The 19,932-nt window shown below is 48.0% G+C and overlaps 1 protein-coding gene across 7 annotated transcripts in view; it reads right to left on the minus strand.

Moving 5' to 3' along the window:
• The window catches only part of DPF3 (double PHD fingers 3), a 506,881-nt gene that overhangs the window by 72,008 nt on the left and 414,941 nt on the right, over positions 1 to 19,932 (minus strand). For 4 of the 7 annotated variants that reach the window (XR_013600840.1, XR_013600839.1, XM_078659480.1 and 1 more), the window contains exon 7: positions 3 to 149. Coding sequence is in view for 5 of the 7 variants with exons in the window: in XM_078659480.1 (XP_078515606.1) it covers positions 3 to 149 (147 nt within the window). In the remaining 2 variants the exon portion in view is untranslated. Of the gene's footprint in view, positions 1 to 2; positions 150 to 13,965; positions 14,008 to 19,932 lie in introns of all 7 variants that reach the window. The other 3 variants (XM_078659478.1, XM_078659477.1, XM_078659481.1) reach the window with 1 other exon arrangement.

The raw sequence follows: 19,932 nt of genomic DNA on the forward strand, positions 1-19,932 counted from the left end.
ACGTTTGTGGTTTTCATTTCTGTGGACAGGTGAGGACTGTGGAGACCTTGAATCTTGATCTCTGCTGTCGTCCCCTTCCTCATCCGCTAAATGTGTGTGGGCATAATGGTAACTGAGACCCGGTCTGTTTTTGTAGCGTTTACCACATACTGCAGAAGGAACAGAGAAAACAGAAAAGATGAGTCTTTTTCTGAAGAAGCCACACTCTGCTAAGAGGTGGATTAAATACATGACCCTACTAGAAAAACTCATTATGGGGAAACCATGTTAAAGCTATGTACAGTCAATGACGCACAATTGATTTTATTTCAATATTTAAAGAACAATCCATACCTCAAATTATTAATTATAAGGCCACTTCACAGCATAAAACATTTGTTGCTTAGATCAATTCATATCACCTTTAGTCTTTTTCAGGGTCACCAGTTTATTTTGTCAAAAGATTCAATCTTTTACAGTGAAGCACACATTAGAAAAGATTTCTTCACTGGCCACTCCTAAATTATTTTCCTAAGGTCATTCCTCTACATGTTTCAATTATTTATTGGTTTTCTTCATGACATGAACTCCTACACTACAAAACAAAAGGTTTACTTACCCATAGTAGTAGTATTGCAGCTTGAAGAGTCTTCTGGAGTCACATGATGTGAATTATTCCACCATCTAGTGGTTGGGTCTGGAATGGTCTCTTGCAGTTTCTTTGCTCTCTCTATTTGTTGGTGTGGGCAACGTTGACCATTTAATTATATGTCCTTCTTACATGACGTCAAACGTATGGCCTGGAAACCCCTTGGTGTGGTCTCCATCTTCAGATACTTTTTCTCCCTTGGGTGACCCGATCATAGATATGGTTTCCCCTTCTCATAACCCTTTTAATTCTGTCTCCCTCATTTGAAAACTCATCTCATTGTAGGGAGGTGGGAGGGTCGCATGTGATTCCAGAAAATTCTTAAAGCTACAAAACTATTCCTACAGGTAAGTAACCATGTCATTTTTGCAGTGTTTATCTTTTCTGGGTTTGCATGGTGTGCCTTGATTGTGTAGCTATATCCTCTACCCTTTGAGGTTTGGTTGTGTCAAGGCAGCGTGTGATGTGGAAGGTTCTGAACCTCCCCTTGTGGGAGTTTTCTTAAGACAAAGCCCTCTATTGCCTTTGTGGTCTGTTTGTCCCTCCTCTTGTGTTGCAATGGTTCATCCACAGTGGTGCCTAAGAGATTCTCCCCATTGAAAGGCATACTAATGACTGAAGGGTGCACCTCCTGTTTAAACTAACACTTTTAGCCAGAAATGTCTTCTCAGAGTGGTGGCCACACCCAGCTGTCTTGTGGCTGTTTCTGCCATGTGTGGTGAAGATTGTAGGCAGGGGCTAGTGATGCTTCTGCCTTTCTGAATGAGTCTCCACTCTCTTCCTGTATTGTCCTGGGTGGTGCTGTATTAGGTCCTCATTTTCATTCCATGTTTGTGGGCACATCACTTCATCAGCACTTTGGAGTTGGCAATACACCAATATGCTGCAATTGATCTTCTCATCTTGTGACCCATGAAGGCAACCGGCTCACTCTCTTAGTCAGGATTGGCCACTGTGGTAGATGGTGCATTCGCTCCTTTTCATGCAGTTGTGACTATGAAATAGTCTGCGACCACACTGCCCTGGATGTAAGGTTGGTCCCGGGTGGAATGCCTGCACTTCTCTTCTACCATTGATGTCAATACCTTTGCGGCAGCTGGCTCTCTGAAGGTCTCTCATTCTTGGTCCAAGAGGCTGGGCAGCATTAGCAGGAATTAGTTCATTCTTGTGAGCATAGAGGCATTGACAGGAGAAAATATGAGCCTATCTGTTCTTCCTGCAAGTGCATCCCTTAAGTGTCCACTGCCCTTTATATTAGGGCACTGTATACCGCAATGTCATCTGGTGGGGATGGTTTGGATGTCGACCCCTTGTTTGTGAGAATCTAGGTGGAGATCCTGCCACTGCTTCATACTGTCTCCTCTCTGGGTTGATTCCAGCTCAATTTACCCCACCACTGACTCTTCTCTGTACTCAAAGAATTCTTTCTCGGCCTCTTCCTGGGACTCTGGTGTGGTCGGGAGCTTCAGCTCAGTGGGATCATCTTTGCTGGATTTCAAGGTTTTCAAAGTGTCGTCAAACTCCTTCATCCCGAGGTCCTGTTTCTTTCTTTTGACTTTGATGGCCTTTTGTTTGGCATTTAGTGGAGCAGGCTTTCTTTATGGCCTTGAACCTCTTTTTCGCTAGGCTTCTTCTCCAGCCTACTCTCACGATCAACTTCTGTGTCGAGGCAGTCTCAGTGGGCTTGCCTCCAACAGTGACTTTTGGTCTCATCCCGAGGGGCTTTTACCTTAGCCACATTTCGATCACCATTGTTTTAGGCATCAAGGTTGAATTGTGTGCTTTGAGTCTGAAGATTTCGGCTTGGCTACGTCGCACGCCGGGTCACCTGCCTTTCTTGCTCTTTCCCTCTTTAGAAGGTCTTTCCTTGCTTGACCTCAATGTATTTCTTCGGCATCAGAGCCACCTCCTTGTGCCAGTTCGGCTTCTTCAGGGTTTTTCTCATTGCATGGCAAACCCAGAATTTCAAGAGACCCTGTTTGCACATCATGACGTAATGGTCCCACCTTTGCTTTTCTCTTGCCTTCAAGGTCTCTGGCAGGATTTCGAGACATGAATCGCAACACTCCAACTTGTGGTCTTTGGGAAGACAAAGGTTTTCCACGTCGTGAAAACGTGTGGTGGAAGTTGGGGCAATACCTAAACAGGGTTTTCTCCGTGCCCCTTGATGATTCTCCGACCCACGTGGTCAATTAGTTTTCTTTGTAAACTTTTCGGTGTCTTGACAATCTTTCTCAATGTAAGTCAGTAGGTTGGTAGAAATCCTTTACATTTGAGTGACTCATTGGCTATTTTAGCAAAAAACTTTGATATTTTCCCCTCTTTGGCTCCAGAGCTCTTGGTCGTGCTTCCAGAACTAATGGCAGAAATAAGCATCTTCAGATGACCGCATCAAGGGGCTTCAGAGGCGTACATCTGATGTTATGCAAGAAGGAACATAGCACCAAATGGTTGATTGCTTGGCGACGCAAAAAACAGAAAAGAAAACATTGCAAATGCAATATGTCTTGCATTTGTTGAGGTTGGAGTTATTGGCTTTACAAATGCCAATATTTTTTACCTAGCCATGCCAATGGTTTATTACCTAGCCATGTTGCAGGGTGCAGTACCATATGCGGCCAAAAGAGGTCCCATGGTACTGCAACATGGCTAGGGAAAAAAAATTGCCATTTATAATGACAATAACTAACAAATGCAAGACCTATTGCAGCGTTTAGCGAGCTGCGTCAATGAAAAGAAAGGCGCGACTCGCCAAAGTCTATGTTTTCACTACTGTAAGCTTTATGTGAGCTGCGCAGCACGCCGCCTGTGCAGCGCTGCTTACTAAAAGCATATAATATTTCAAAAATAGACTTTGGCGCGCAGCGTCAAAAAAAAGAAAGGCGCGTCTCACCAAAATCTTTTTTTTCAATACTGTAAGCTTTTCTTAAGCAGAGCAGATCTGTGCTGGCCTGCTTACTAAAAGCATATTCAGGTAGACGTTTGCGAGCCATGCCCAAGAAAAGATAGGCACAGCGGCCATTGTTAAAGATGAAGTTGTTCCTCTCTGCCGTGTCCAGGGTGTAAAGCCAAAGCGAGAGCGCTTATAGTGCCTCCTGCAACAGCAGCTAGGAGGTCATGAATCAAATATGCTCACAGACTGTAAATGAAACATACTGGGTAACAAAACATGTAACGGGCAGTCCTCATGGAAGGTTACAAATGGAGAAAAGGCGGTATTAAGGAGGGACTACTAAGTCTATTCACTAATCAAAAGCCACCATTTACAAAGGACAGTAAGGTAAGCCAATTGAAAAGAAGGGTAGAAAATGGGTGGAGCTTCAAGTCCATACCTGAATACAGCATGCCTCGAAGAGACAGCGCAATCACTGACTAGGCGAGACCAAAAAAGAGAGGGCACCAAAAGAGACAACTCCAGGCCCAACCACTAGATGGCAGAATAACGTACAGCATGTGAATACAGAAAGGACTCACAGCAAAACTAAAAATATCAAGTCGCATCCAGGCTGAGAAAATGTTCGACTCTGCTTTCCCTCTAGAACAGCATCAAGTAGTCTAAAACTGGACATCTTTTTGCCTGAACTTGCTCTAAATTGTACCCACCACATAGCAAAATATTCAATGAAACAGACAGGAAGTGGCAAGGGTATTTGGTAGGAATTGACGTCAAGAGTACAGTGAGTACAAATGAAGGTCATTGGGGGGCAATAAAAGTTCTTCTTCTAGTGAAGGGATATAGAACTTGTGCCACCTTCCCACCTAATCCCTCACCCCGAAATCCTTGGCACAACAGGCAAAGAGTGAGAATTTGCAAGGAAGACGGTCAGAGCTTACTCATGGCCAATGCTAGCGGTCACTGATCATAAGGGAAAAGGGGCACATGACGGAGAGCAGTACAACGAGTCATGCTTTGGAACAACCAATCATGCAAGTACGGATCCTTACATTTCCTATGGTGCTAAAGGCTTCCAAACTGCACTTCTGTAACAGAGACCACATATAACAACAGCAATGACTTTCAGCCATACATCCTTCCAAATGTGTGGAGAATATCTCTTAGATAAAGGACAGGCAGCATTGAGTACAAACATCATAAAACTTTCCCAGCCATTAATAAAATAAAGGACAAATATAGAAAGGATGAGATGGAAATAGTGTTATGGCAAGACAGGAGGCACTATCTCACCTAGCACACATTGAAAAAGGCATTGAAAAACCGAACAGCAAATGTGACAACTAGGAGCTCTTATTTTTCTGTATTTGGTCAGTTTTTATCTCAAGCCTTGGTGGTTAGGAGGAAATTGCTTTAGGGGATGTTAATTCCAAATCCTTTTACTTATAACAAAATTTTAAAACATGCTATCTGCACACTGGGAAAGCTTGCATTGTGGATCTATCGAAAGACAAGATGACATTACCAAAGAAAAGGCTTGCAAAAGCCTATCATTTTACATAGTTGATTTGTGGCTGTCTACTTTAATGTAGTGAATTTAGCATTTTTTTATGGATGTCATAATACCATCAAAATAAATCGTTAAACTGACGTAAAAGATTCATAAAAATGCCATTCACAATGGCATATAGTCTGCGACTGGGGAACCGGATGCCGCTAGAGTATAGTTTCATGGTAATTTGACAATAGATGTTGGGAGTCAAGGGAAGAAGGAGGTTGTGGCTTAACGGTTCGTCAGGTGTTTGCAAAGGACCCTGGCAGAGATCAGCTAGTAGCCACAAGTCCACCCATAGCTCTCTGGACTCCCGAAACCCCATAATGCGCATATTGATCCACAATTCAACTCCTACTGAGGGGTAAGATGCCCACACAGGCACATTCATAGCACATATTTAAATATGTCCTTACAATGAGCTACAAATAGAGTCTGCAGTCGCTCAGGGTGCGCCTTGATGTTTTTAGAAAAATAATTCTGATAAAGCCCTCCTATCGCAGTGCTGTAAAGTACGTAGTTGTTTCTGCAGATGAGCAGAGGGCTAGGTCACCAAACCCTCAGTTTGTAATTCTAAGTACACAGTGGTGACACTGAAGAACTAGGCATCAATTCTCAACCAGTGGGGATCAACTTTTCTTTTTTGGTGTGCATCCAACATGCCAAGCACTGCAGCTATCACTTGGCTCTTATTAAGCAAAGCAAACACACTAATCCCACACCGCAGATGCATTCCGCATATTAATTCTTACAAAGCTGCTAACCTCCTTAATCCTATTTGTGACTTTTCTTCAAAACCGTAACAAAGAAAGAGACAGCGCAGAGGTTCTTTATGCGTACAAATATAAGGAAATCGCTGAATGCACCCCAGGTTTGAGCCATGACCCGACTAGGGCTTGCCCGATTCATCCACATTTGTAAGCTTCTAGGAACATTAGAGTTTCTTGGGGTGTTAAACAGTCCTCAAAATTTATCCTGCTTTCAGCCTAGCAGAAGTAGGTGAAATGTGCGCCTTTTAAAGATTGTGTAGCATGCCAAGCTGGGTTGCTCTTCTGCATCTTTCTTCATTAATGAGGTATAGTTGTACTGAAGTAGAGTATCCTGTCATTTAAAAAAGGTGCATGGATACTGCTTGCCCTCTTGCAATTGGATTACTGGGATGGACAGACACACACACACACACACACACTGCCCCCTTGGCTAGGCTGGTGCTCTGTAGCTGCCTATATGGTTTACTCCTACCTATTACTATACATTTGAATGCCTATCTCACACTTACACCACCTCCATTCACACTGCTAGGCGATATGCCCCAAAATAGAAGTCACTCTAGTATGACATAAAAACACTTCCCACAAAGAATTACAACCAATACAACTCTTTGCCAACGATGCACACCCAACAGCACATCATACAACCCGTCAAAAAATACGCCTTGGTAGCCTGTCTAGGGGGTTGAAGAGATGTGTAAATGCTTTATTGATCTCTATATCTAGATTCTAGGCCCACGGTGTAGACTAGTGGACTGACTGATCAAGTCATGAAATGTTTCTGGAGCAAAGCTCCCCAAGGCAAGTAGAACTTACTGATTAAAGGTGGTTGGATGCAGAATGCAGAAAAGATGATTTGTGAGTTATTTCTCAAAGGACACGAGGGTTCGATTTGTTTTGGGTGCTCATTCGGAATCGTCGATAGCCAGATCCTTGGACTGTGAAGCGGCTTCGCTCAGTTGTATTGTAGCAGGTTCCACTGAACTGGAATAGGTTAGCACAGGACGAGTCCAGGAATAAAGCAAGGCATATTATCACAGCAGTATTCTGGGGAAGTCGTGTGTAGAAACCCCTATGGGAGGTGGGTGGCCTTCAAGGGGACTACGGCAATGTCGAGATGGCAGCGTGCTGGTTTCCCAGTCTGGTAGAAGGGATTTCGAGGCTTTTTGTATGGCTAGCAGTCGTGCTGCAGTGTTCTGGATCAGAGTTGATGTTTTAGCAGCTTTAGGTAAAGTGAATTCAAGCAGCCCACCTGGAAGTGTCTTTTAACTTTACTTTTCAAATTACTCATAATTTGTTTCAGCTGTGGTTTCATCAACATTGGGAACACGTGTCTTCAAATGCAATCACATATTTCTCCTTCCTTGTGCAGCTGCTGCCCTGTGCTGTATGTGCTATATGTGAAAAGTGGGTTGAATTAGGACTTGGTGATGACGAGATGAAGGCCAGATACACGTTGACCGCTCAGCCCTCCACAGGGCTTGGTCGCCCCACTCACTGCTGCCGCTCCTGCCTGCCTTTGCCGCCTCCTGCCTGCAGATTCCTTCGCTCGCTGCCCGCTGCTCCTGGGAATTTCCCGCTGCTCCTGGGAATTTCCCGCTGCTCGCTGCTTCTTGGAATTTCCCGCCGCTGCCTCCCTGCGGCCCCGCCCCCCTGTGATTCCATTCGCCGCCCCGCTCCCGCCACCCAGCTGCTCCTCCCTCCCGGCTCCTTATGACGCCCCCAGAGCGACCGCGCAGCGGACGTGCGCAGCGGGAGCGCCGATTGAGCGCCGGAGGTGCGCCAAAGGTAAGCCCGTCTGCGCCCGTCCACGCCGGCCCGCGCCCAGCGCCAGGACCCCTGGCCCTCCCCGCCGAGGCAAGACGACCCGACTGACCTACGACGCCGCCACTCTCAACTCACTCAATGCCGGCCGGACCCACGCCTGCTGCCGAGCCACCCCGAGACGCACCCACGGACCCTTCACCTGCTGCACCTGCAAGTTCACCTGCCTCCGAACCTGCCCCGCACCCGCCAAGACAAACACCAGCAGCAACCACCTCAAGTGCATCCTGATCAACACCCGCTCCGTCCACAGACACGCCGTGGAACTCTGGAACCTCCTCGACGCTACATCACCGGACGTCGCCTTCCTCACGGAAACCTGGATGAACGCCTCCTCTGCACCCAACATCGCCATCGCCAACCCGGACGGGTACAAGATCATCAGGAGGGACCGCATCAACCAGACCGGAGGTGGCATCGCCATCGTCCACAGGAACACCATCCGCATCATGACCGACGCCAACGACTCCTTCGCCTCAGCCAAACATCTCCACTTCCAGATTCACACCGACCCTAAGACGACCCTCAGAGGCACCCTCGTCTACAGACCCCCGAGACCACGCACAGAATTCAGCGAAGACATCACAGACTTCATCAGCCCGCACGCCCTCCCCTCCACTGACTACATCCTCCTCGGGGACCTCAACTTCCACCTGGAGAACAACAAGGACCGCAACACCACCGCCCTGCTGGAAAACCTCGCCAACCTCGGACTCAAGCAACTGGTCAACACCCCCACCCACTACGCCGGCCACACGCTTGATCCCGTCTTCTCTTCCAGCAAGTACATCACCTTCAGCCACGCCACCGAACTTCACTGGACCGACCACAGCTGCGTCCACTTCAGCTTCAAAAGATCCACGACCCACCACCACCCGCAACAGGTACTTCACAGGAATTGGAGCAAGATCACCGCAGACCAGCTCACCACCTCCCTCAGCCAGAGCCCACCCGCCAACACAACGGACCCCAACGAAGCAGCCCGCAACTTCACACAGTGGCTGACCGCCTGCGCCGACGACCTCGCGCCACTAAAGAACCCTCCCAGCAGACCCAGAAGCAAGAAGGCATCCTGGTTCACCGACGACCTCAAGGACTCCAAGAAGACCTGCCGCACCCTCGAGAAAGCCTGGCTCCTCGACCGGACCACCGACAACATGACCGCCCTCAAACACGCTACCCGCAAGCACCACCAGCTCATCCGCACCACCAAGAAGAAATCCCTGAAGGAACGACTGGACAACAACGCCCACGACAGCAAAGAGCTCTTCACTATCGTCAGGGAGTTCTCCAACCCCAGCACCGGCACCAACGACATCACTCCGTCACAAGACCTCTGCGACTCCATCGCCTCGTTCTTCCACCGCAAGATCTCCGACATCCACAACAGCTTCGGCGCCCCACCCACACACCCAACCGGCGAACCAACGCCCCCCCCCCCACCGCCACCCTTCGCACCTGGACCACGGTGACCACCGAAGACACAGCCCGCACGATGAACACCATCCACTCCGGATCACCGACCGACCCCTGCCCACACCACGTCTTCAACAAGGCCGACTCCACCATCGCACCCCAACTCCGGAACATCATCAACGCCTCCTTCAACACCGCCACCTTCCCGGAGAGCTGGAAGCACGCCGAGATCAGCGCCCTCCTGAAGAAACCTACAGCGGACCCCACCGATCTCAAAAACTTCCGCCCCATCTCGCTCCTCCCTTTTCCTGCTAAAGTCATCGAGAAGATCGTCAACAGACAGCTGACCGCCTTCCTCGAGACGAACGGATCCCTCGACCCCTCGAAGTCCGGCTTCAGAGCCAACCACAGCACCGAGACCGCCCTCATCGCAGCCACCGACGACATCCGGACCCTGCTCGACAAGGGGGAAACAGTGGCCCTCATCCTCCTGGACCTCTCCGCTGCGTTCAACACGGTCTGCCACCGCACCCTAGTCCAGCGCCTCAGCAACATCGGTATCCAAGAGAAGGCACTGGAGTGGATCATCTCGTTCCTCGCCGGAAGAACACAAAGAGTCCGCCTCCCCCCGTTTCGCTCCGAGACCACCGAAGTCATCTGCGGCGTCCCGCAAGGATCTTCACTCAGCCCCACCCTCTTCAACATCTACATGAAACCTCTCGCAGCCATCGCACGCCAGCACAACCTCAACATCATCTCTTACGCCGACGACACCCAGCTGATCCTCTCCCTCACCAGAGACCCCGACACCGCCAGAACCTGCCTACACGAAGGGATGAAAGACGTCGCCGAGTGGATGAAGGACAGCCGCCTGAAACTGAACTCGGACAAGACGGAAGTCCTCATCCTGGGATCTTCGCCCTCCGCCTGGGACGACTCCTGGTGGCCCCCAGCCCTGGGCACCGCACCCAAGCCAACCGACCACGCACGCAACCTGGGCTTCATCCTGGACCCCTCCCTCTCGATGACCAGACAAGTCAACGCCGTCTCCTCATCATGCTTCAACACCCTGCATATGCTTCGCAAGATCTTCCGCTGGATCCCGACCGAGACCAGGAAGACTGTCACCCAGGCACTCGTCACCAGCCGACTGGACTACGGAAACGCCCTCTACGCCGGAACCACAGTCAAGCTACAGAAAAGACTCCAGCGCATCCAGAACGCCTCCGCCCGACTCATCCTGGATGTCCCCCGACGCAGCCACATCTCCATCCACCTGAGGAACCTGCACTGGCTCCCCGTCGACAAGAGGATCACGTTCCGGCTCCTCACCCACGCACACAAGTCTCTCCACGACCTGGGCCCCAAGTACCTCAACGACCGCCTGGCCTTCTACACGCCCACCCGCCAGCTACGGTCCACCAGCCTCGCCCTCGCAGCCATACCATGCATCCGAAGAGCCACCGCCGGAGGAAGATCCTTCTCTTACCTGGCTGCCAAGACTTGGAACTCCCTCCCCATCCACCTTCTGCTGACCCAGGACCATCTCGCCTTCAGGAAACAACTCAAGACCTGGCTGTTCGAGCAGTAGCATACCCCTCCCCCCAAGCGCCTTGAGACCCTCCTGGGTGAGTAGTGCGCTATACAAATGGCATGATTGATTGACTGATTGATTGGTTTTATGCCTGCTACTGAACATATTAGGACCAGAAAGTTGTATTGTTTGAGAACACCAAAAATGTAGAATGCCGATTCAAGAAAGCAGAGCTTGACTTTTTAACTAACTTACAGACTGCTTTTCCAGTAGCTAAGTAAAATCAAAAGAGTGACTTTAACTATGGAGTCTTCAAAGACAATTTCTCTAATCAGCTGTCCCCATCCATAAACTTACGGATTATATGTGAAAAACGAATGTCCTTAAAAGTCTGAATTATGAATTTTGTTTCAAGAATAAATGGAGGAAACGTTTTTGTACTCTGAAAAGCAGTACTAACAGTTTTCTGCCGAGGTCACCATTTCTGTGTTCATCGTGCTTCTGAAGGTAAAGTTAGGCGTAGAAAAAAGTTCCATATTGACTGAGCTGGAATCAGGTTAAAAGTATGAATCTATTTCTCTCTTAAGCAATACAACAACTCTAGAAATGTACTTTCTGTTAACGTTTTCTATGAACATTGAAGATAATTTTAGTTTTTAAAAAACTTGCCCGAGGTAGGATTACCGCTTTAGGGATTCACCGTGAAAGATAGCTTTAAATGTTTTTTTCCAAGTCTGAATCAAGCACATTTTGTTTCTCACGTTTTGATTACTATTCAACTACTGGGCATTTCCTTCTAGGTTTCTTTAGCCACCGGAGACCCCTGGATATCAACTACCACATTATAAGAAAAGTCACAAGTTCATGGGACAAGCTACAAATCCTGGATACGGAAATCATGCATTCAAATTTTAAATACAAAAAAGGTGAAGGAATCGAGTACAGCCAGTTGACAGACACTGAATGAATTTTTGCAAAGCATGACATAAAAAAGAAAGCAATTATAAAACTCAGTTTAGGAGAAATATTTTCATAACACCAGACATAAACTTACTTGATCGAAGAAACTTTACAGGAGATTCTTTTTTTTCTGTTCTATGGAATTCCCTTGCAAGAACACGAACACCAGGCATTTCGTGGCTGCCTGGTGAGCCAACACACAGCCAGTAGTCCACCCTCCACTGTGAAATTCAGTAGGTTTAGTGGACTAAGACGATATAGGATTCTCCCACATTTCCATCAGGCTCTGTGATTGTTACCCAAAGGAACGGAGTTTCACATATCCAGAAGCACGAGAGAATCCATACATTAAGGCAGCACTTGAAAACAAGCAATCTTTGTCCCTCTAGCCGTCGCTTCCCATCTCTTCTACCCATTCCCCTTTATCGCTGCCTCTCCTAATTGTCATCTCTACCTTGCCTTGCCATTCTCCTAATTGTCGTCTCTTCCTTGCCATCTTCCCCTCTCCTTCTCTCTATCCGCCCCATTAGCCTAACCACACCTGATAGCACCATACAGGTAACTCAAAGCAAGACATGAACACACCCGTCTCACTGTTATTTGCTTGTATTAGGGCACACAGTAGAATTGCACCTCTATGGAAATCCCATATGCAAATGGGAAAACACATTTTGGGTTGTTCTCTTGGCCAAGCAGTTGAAAGCAACAAGGGCCACCTTCCACCAATAGATTAATTAGGGTGCACAGTATGAGAACGTAGGATTAGTTACAGCTTCACAGAAAAGCATGGCTGGGGTCTATTAGTCAAGAGATAAGCCTGAAGAAGGATGGTTTACATGCAGGTGAAGACCACACACACATATGAAGGGCCAGCAACCCTACACTCCTGTTACTCAGTAGAATGAATACCTGACCCCCATATGTCCTGCTCTCACTTCCTATATTTCTGATGCTATGCAGAACAGTAAATTCTATGGAAAATATATGAAATACCACGTTCGCCTTTCAGCGTGGTCACTTGACAAGCATATCGGGTGCAACCGGGTCCCCTAACCACAACAGAATTCATAACAGGACAATAAAAAAAATATGGTGTCAATATTGTTCCATTAGTCTTATCATCTGCCAAAGAAATGGAGAACCACGGTCTACATTCCATGGGAAAAGACACCGAGTACCAGTCACAGGCGTAACCTCTATATGTACGGAGCGATACTGGATCCCTACACGTAAGAGCCTCATGGGGTTAAGTGTGTGGGCTCACCATGCTTAAGTAGTAGAAAGGCAGCAGAGAACTAGAATAGTCTTGTATTTGCATTTTGGAAAAGTGAGCTCAGCTCTTCTAACTTCCTGATATATGAACACCACACTGCGCATGGGGAGACCCCAACTGTTAAGTTGTGATTTTCCTCCTCCGGCCAAAAGGAAATTAACCAAAAACATATATTATATATATAAACGCACACATACATATTGGAGGAAATTTACTAGTGTGGAACGTATAAACCACCAGAGAGGAACGTGCAGTCAATGAGTCAACCCATACACACAATCTTTGTCGGTCAATAGATCAGAACAGAAGCAAACGCCTTTCTAAGGTCAAATTTGTGAAAATTGTATACCTCAGTTTGTGCCCTGCTCCCCGCCCCCCACTTTAAAGCATCATTTTGCACCCATGGATGTAATTTAGTGGGTCGCTGATGCAACCTCGGGAATGCCCCTTGGGAACTCTGGCACTGCCTTTGCGACCCCTAGCGTCAGCAGTGAAAAAAACAGTGGCAGGAACAGAAGCAACTCGTCCTTATGGACGTTAGCGGGGGTTCCACTCACCTCTGTTTTTAACAATTTTTTATTATACTAATAGTGAATAATATGACATTATTCAGTATTTGTTTAATAAAAATAGAGTAAAAATATTTAGAGTTTGACTTTCCCTAGCAGCTGAGGCAAGAAAAAAGAAAGTTTTTAAATGTATATATGCGTGTGCATGAGTGTGTGTATGTGTGAATGTGTATGCATGCGTAGGCAGAGTGTGGGTGTATGTGTGTATACATGTTTATGTGTAAGCTTGTGTACGTGTGAGAGAAATTGAAGGTCAAAGGGCATGTGAAGTCACTTCTGCTACCCCCGGCATTTTGGTGAACTGACGTCCATGTTTGTACCCTCCTAGTTCAATGCTAACCATTGAACTCAATCCAAATACATTTTCACAACCATCAAGCAGAAAGAATATCATTCACAGGTTTTAAAACAGACACTGCAGTCCTTCAGTTCTTCTATTAATGACAGAGTACTGATCGTAACAATAATGAATGGCAGAAAAAGAAAAGAGTTTATGTATTTTTTTTTTGTTTGTTTTTTTAAGAAGAGGCAACAACGGTAAAATACCTTTGTCGGATGTTTTTGAGCTATACTTTTGTTTGTAAGCCTCTGAAACAGAGAAAGAAAGATAAAGAAAGGTTGGTTTTTATTTAGAAAAAGCCTGTAAAGATTAAAATGAGAGAGAGGCATTGGAGACAACTGAAACAAAAATAAAAGCCAGATAGGAGAATGGAGGAGTGGGGAAGGACATGGAAACTACAGAGAGGGCTTTGATAATTGTCAACAGGGACTGTGGTTGAACAGCAAGAGGCTGTAAGGAGGGGATGAGAAGGAGCAAGAAGGGCTGAAGGTGGAGGGATTCCCACTCAATAGGCAGGGTGTAGGGCTTCAATTCATTAAAATTATGTTGAACGAGGACCAAGCAATTAAAACGAAGCATGTGCCAACCCCGTAGAGCGATGGATTAATGGGGGATGATCTTCTTTGGGGAACTCCGGTCAATGTAGACTCTATGGCAACATTTAGTGGCTGCTTAAAGCAGCATCATAAAGAGAAAAACATATTTTACCTACAAACTTCAAAGGAAAGGTTATTAGTGTATAGTGCTGTGGATTCACATTAGCTGTATATTCAAGCTCTCTAGTGTTGGGCTCGGACATTTGCAGGTTGTTTTTCTTCAAACAAATATTTCGAATCACAGGATCTGATGTGACTCTTCCCTTACTTATAACGAATAGTTTCTTACCTGTCGGTGTAGTTTTGCAGCTTGAAGATCTTTCTGGATTCACTATGCTGTGCATATTCCACAATCTGGTGGTTGGGTCCGGAATCGTAGTCTTTTTTTTTTTTTTTTTTTTTTGTCGTAGGCCAGGTGGGCGTCGACGTCCCACCATTTGGTGTACCTTCGGTGACGTCGGCGTGCTTCCGGCGGAAGCTACCACCCTTGGGCGCCATCTTCGGATTCTTTTTTCTGTCTCTTTTCCTTTTTTGTCTTTGTAGTGAATCCATGGCTATGTTTGTTAATCGTTTTTTCAACGTTAGTCTTTCCACGTATCTTGTAATTGTTCCAACTTGCTTTCTTTTCCATGTTTTTCCACCCTCTTTTCCAGCCTCATCTTTCTGGCGGAGGCGGGTGGGTTCGCTAGTGAATCCAGAAAGATCTTCAAGCTGCAAAACTACACCGACAGGTAAGAAACTATTCGTTTTGCAGCGTGAATCTTTCTGGATTCACTATGCTGTGCATAGATTTTGTAGCGGTTTTCGTTACTTTTGTGGCGGTTGGGTGGAAGATGAGCGTTGGTTGTTAAAAATATGTTGACGCACTTTTTGTCCTACTTGTGCTTCCTTGTTCATCTGTACATCCACGCAGTAGTGCTTCGTGAAAGTGTGCACTGAAGCCCATGTTGCCGCCAGGCATATGTCCTGAATCGGTATGTTGGCCAGAAAGGCAATTGTTGCTCCTTTCTTCCTGGTGGAGTGGGCTTGTGCCCCTCCTCTTAGCTCCTGGCCAGATTGTTTGTGGCAGAATTGTATTGTCTGTGCGATCCATCGCGCTATGGTGTTTTTAGTAACTGGTTTGCCCATGTAACTGTTAGCGAAGGACACGAAGAACTGTTTCGTCTTCCTGTGTTCCTTCGTTCTTTCAATGTAGTGCATCACAGCCCTTCTTGCGTCTAGGGTGTGGAGCGACCTCTCAGCGCTTGTAGTGGGGTTTTGGAAGAAGCTAGGGATCTGAATACTCTGATTCATGTGGAACCTTGACACCACCTTTGGCATGAAGTGTGGGTCAGTTCTCATCACGAGCCTGTCACTGTGTATGTGGATGTAGGGTTCCTGCAGTGTGAGTGCCTGTAGTTCGCTCACCCTTCGTAGTGAGGTGATTGCCACCAGGAAGGCCATCTTCATTGTCAACATTTGCAGTGATGCTTTGTGGATGGGTTCGAAAGGTGCTTTCATGAGCTCCGTCAGTACCACATTTAGGTTCCAGGCCGGTGGCGGCATTCTCTTTGGCGGCGCTATTCTTTTAGCCCCTTCCAGGAATCTTTTCACGACTTGAGATGTGAAGAAGCTTCTCCCTGTTTCTCCTCTTGTGTATGCCACAATCGCTGCTTGGTGCACTCTCAGTGAGGATGAGCTTAGCTTTGCCATAATTAGGTGTGTGAGGTACCTTAGCACCGTGGACTCCTTGGTCAGTCTCCTTTGGAGCTGTTTCTTGCAACACCATTGAGTGAATCTTTTCCATTTTTCCCCATAGCACTTGCGTGTGCTGGGCCTTCTTGCCTCTTGCAGCACCCGCAGGGTGCTCTCTGGTAGTTTTAGGTGTGCAAATTCTAAGTCCTCAGGAGCCAGGCTGAGAGGTTGAGGCTCTCTGGCTCTGGGTGTAGAATTCCTCCGTTTTCCATGGAGAGTAGGTCTCTTCTTTTTGAGAACTTGTGGGGGGGCCCCTGTGCCATCTCCATTATCTGAGAATACCACGTCTGTCTGGCCCATTGTGGTGCCACAAGGATGAGCGTCATGTTGCTCTTCATGCATTTGTTGAGAGCCCTGGGGATCAGTGGTATCGGGGGAAAAGCGTAGGCAAATGTTTTTGACCAGCTTATCCATAGGGCATTCCCCTGGGACCGTGCCTCTGGTTGCCTGGATGCAAAGTATTGGCATTTTGCATTCCGGTGTGTTGCAAATAGGTCTATTGTTGGGGTGCCCCACTTCCTGAATAGACTCTCTGTTTCCTGACTGTTGAGTTCCCACTCGTGGGATGCTGAAGTCTGCCTGCTGAGCCAATCCGCTTCTACATTGTCCTTCCCGGGCAGGTGTATGGCTAGCAGGTCTATTTTTAGTTGTATGGCCCATTTCCAGATCTCCTGTGCCAAGTTTGACAGCGGGAACGATTGAGTTCCCCCCCTGTTTGTTTATGTATGTAAAACATCGTTGTGGTGTTGTCTGTTTGTATTAGCACCTTTTGGTTGTGTAGGTGTTTCTGAAAGGCCTTGAGGGCTAGCAACACAGTTTTCAGTTCCAGGTAGTTGATGTGCCTGACTGCATCTGTAGGGCTCCACAGACCCCTCACTCTGAGCCTGTTCATGTGTGCGCCCCACCCCTTCTGGGATGCGTCTGTGGTGATGGTTACTGTTGGGTCCGGGGGTGTTAGAGGTTTCCCTTCTGTTATTCTCTCCTTGGTCCATCACCTTATCTCTTCCTGCACCCTGTGCGTTACAACCACTAGATCCTCCCAACTTCCTGTGGCTTGTGACCATTGTTGTTGCAGCCACTCTTGGAGTTGTCTCATTTGTAGGCGTACATTGGGGACCAGGTGAATGCATGATGCCATCATCCCCAAGATCTTGCTCACAGTCCTCACTGTAAGAGATCGCCCCTTTTGGTAGTGACGTTTCTCCCTCAGTAGGCTGAGCGTTCTCTTTTCGCTCGGTAAGACTCTGCATTGTATGGTGTCGATCTGGGCTCCCAGGAAGATCTTCACTTGCTCTGGTTCCATCGAGCTTTTGCCCCAGTGTATGGAGAAACCCAGGTTTGCTAGCGTTCTTGTCACCTGTTCTGCATGCTCTTTGCATGTCCTGTAGCAGTTTGCCTTCACCAGCCAGTCATCGAGGTATGGGTACACGTGTATCCCCTTTCTCCTTAGGTGTGCGGCCACTGCCGCGAGGCATTTGGTGAACACCCTTGGTGCGGACTTTAGGCCGAAAGCGAGGGTCGTGAATTGGTAGTGATCCTTGTTTACAGTGAACCTTAGCATGTGCTTTTGCTGCTTGTTCATGGGGATGTGCAGGTATGCATCCTTGAGGTCTATGGTGGACAAGAAATCCCCTGCTTTTATCTGAGGAATGACCTCTTGTAGGGACGTCATTTTGAATTTTTGGGTTTTGACGTATTTGTTTAGGAACCGTAGGTCCAGGATGGGTCTTAGGCTTTCGTCCACCTTTGGCACTAGGAAGTAGTTTGAGTACACTCCCATGTTCCGTTCTTTGAAGGGGACCCTTTCTATGGCCGCTTTGAGGAGGAGTTCTTGGGCTTCCTCTTGCAGTAGTTGCAGCTCTATTCCTGAGTGCTGTCTTTTCTTTGGTTTTCTGTTTGGTGGCCTTTTTTCCAACTCTATGCAGTACCCGAACTGCATAATATTGAGTATCCACTTGTCTGTTGTTATTTTTCTCCACTCTTGGAGAAAAAATCTCAATCTTCCTCCTACTGGCGTTGCATGTTCCTTTGTGTCTTGTTCGTGTAGCCCTCTCCTCTTTGTTTTTCCGTGCTCCTCCCCCGGAGGGTGTGGGTGGTGGAGCACCTTCTCTCGTTTGAAGTCACTTAGAGGGGGGCTGTTCACCGCCTCTCCTTTTCTGGCCCCGTCCATTTCCTCTCGACCGAAAGGACTGGCCTCTGCCTTGGTAGTTCCAGTTTTGCCTCTGCTGGCCCTGGTGGCCTTGGCTGTCACTCTGTTGCCCCTGGTGGAAACTCTGGTGAGAATCTCCTCGCTGGCTTCCACCTCTGCCGTTCGGCCTCCGTGAAGGAGTGCCCCTTCTCATCCCTCTGAACTGCAGGGCTCCCATGGACCTTGCCGTCTCGTTGTCCTTCTTCAGTTGGGTGAGCTTATCATCAACTGGGGCTCCGAACAATGTTTCACCGCTGAAGGGTGTGTTCAGGATGTTGTTCTGGACTTCAGCCTTGAATCCTGAGCCATGCTTGCCTTCTTTCTGTGATGCCTATAGCCATCAGTCTGCTGGATGTTTCTGCCCCATCCAAGGCTGTCTTCAGGCATGAGTTGGCGATGCTCTTCCCTTCCTCCACCAGGTGTGCTGCTCTCTCACGGTATTGTTCCGGGAGGTGCTTGAGCAACTGTCCCATCTCATCCCAGTGCTGGTATTGGTGCCTATTCAGGAGGGCGTTGGAATTCGCCATCCGCCAGTGCGTTGCAGCGTTCCTCTCAATCTTCCTGCCAGTTAGATCCATCCTCCTGCTTTCTTTGTCAGGTGGTGGTCCGGACGTTGTTGGGACGTTTGCCCTTTTTCTGGCCGTTGCAGCGATGATAGAATCTGCTGTGACGGATCCCTTGATGTAAGCTGGGTCTTCGGAGGAGAATTTGTATTTCTTCTCGTTCCTCGGCGTTACAGATCTGCATGTAGCCGGGTCCTTGAAGGCCTCCTTTCCCTGGTCTGTGATACTCTTGAGCATGGGCAGGAACTGGCTCCTTGTCTGTATGGGGAGCAATGTCTCGAGCAGGAAGTCTGCTTTTGGCTTCTCCTCTTCCAGCTTAATCCCATAAGCTGTTGCCGCCTTTCTTACCACCTCATTGTATGCCCCAATGTCATCCGGTGGCGAAGGCCTCGAGGGGTATGTTTCCACCGCCTCCTCTGGGTTTTCGGCCTCGATGTCCTGCCATTCCTGGTCTTGGGCCGTCGAGGAACGTGAACCGTAGCTTGACTGCTGTTCCCCGTAATCCCCCTCTGTGTAGTAGAGGTCCTCCTCCTCTTCGTGCTCCGCAGGTTCCGGAGTTTTCGGCGGCTCTTCGACGTCGAACTCCTCGAGCTCCTGTACCTCAGCGACGGTCGGTGCCGGCTTCGGGGGGATCTTGTAACTTTTCATTTTTTCGTCGAAGTCCTTCTTTCTCTGAAGGATGTTCTCCATTTCGGCCTCGAGCCTTCTCTTCTTTCTCTGCATTTCTGCGGCATGTTCGTCGTCGAGCGTTTCGGCCGCTCTTTTCGGCGTCGTCGTCGACGTCGAAGCTTTCTTCGGCTCTTTTTCTTTCGACGTCGAAGTTGAAGGCCCTTTTTCGGGGGCTTGCTTCGATGACCTTTGCTTTTCGCTGGTCTTCTGCCTCCGGGAGTCCTTCTCGGAGGATCCGCTGGGCTCTTTTTCGGAGGATGCAGCTTCGGTCGTCGATTTGCTCGGCGCCGGTGCTCCTTTCGAGGCTCTGTGCTCTGACTTTCGAGAGTCTGCCTCAGGTTTTCGAGGCCCTGTGGGAGTTTTCGGGGTCGTAGACTCTCCTACCTTATCAGGCGTATTCTTATCGGTCTCAGCGACCGTGAA

Source organism: Lissotriton helveticus, chromosome 9 (genome assembly GCF_964261635.1).
Source record: "Lissotriton helveticus chromosome 9, aLisHel1.1, whole genome shotgun sequence".
Taxonomy (NCBI): Eukaryota; Metazoa; Chordata; class Amphibia; order Caudata; family Salamandridae; genus Lissotriton; species Lissotriton helveticus.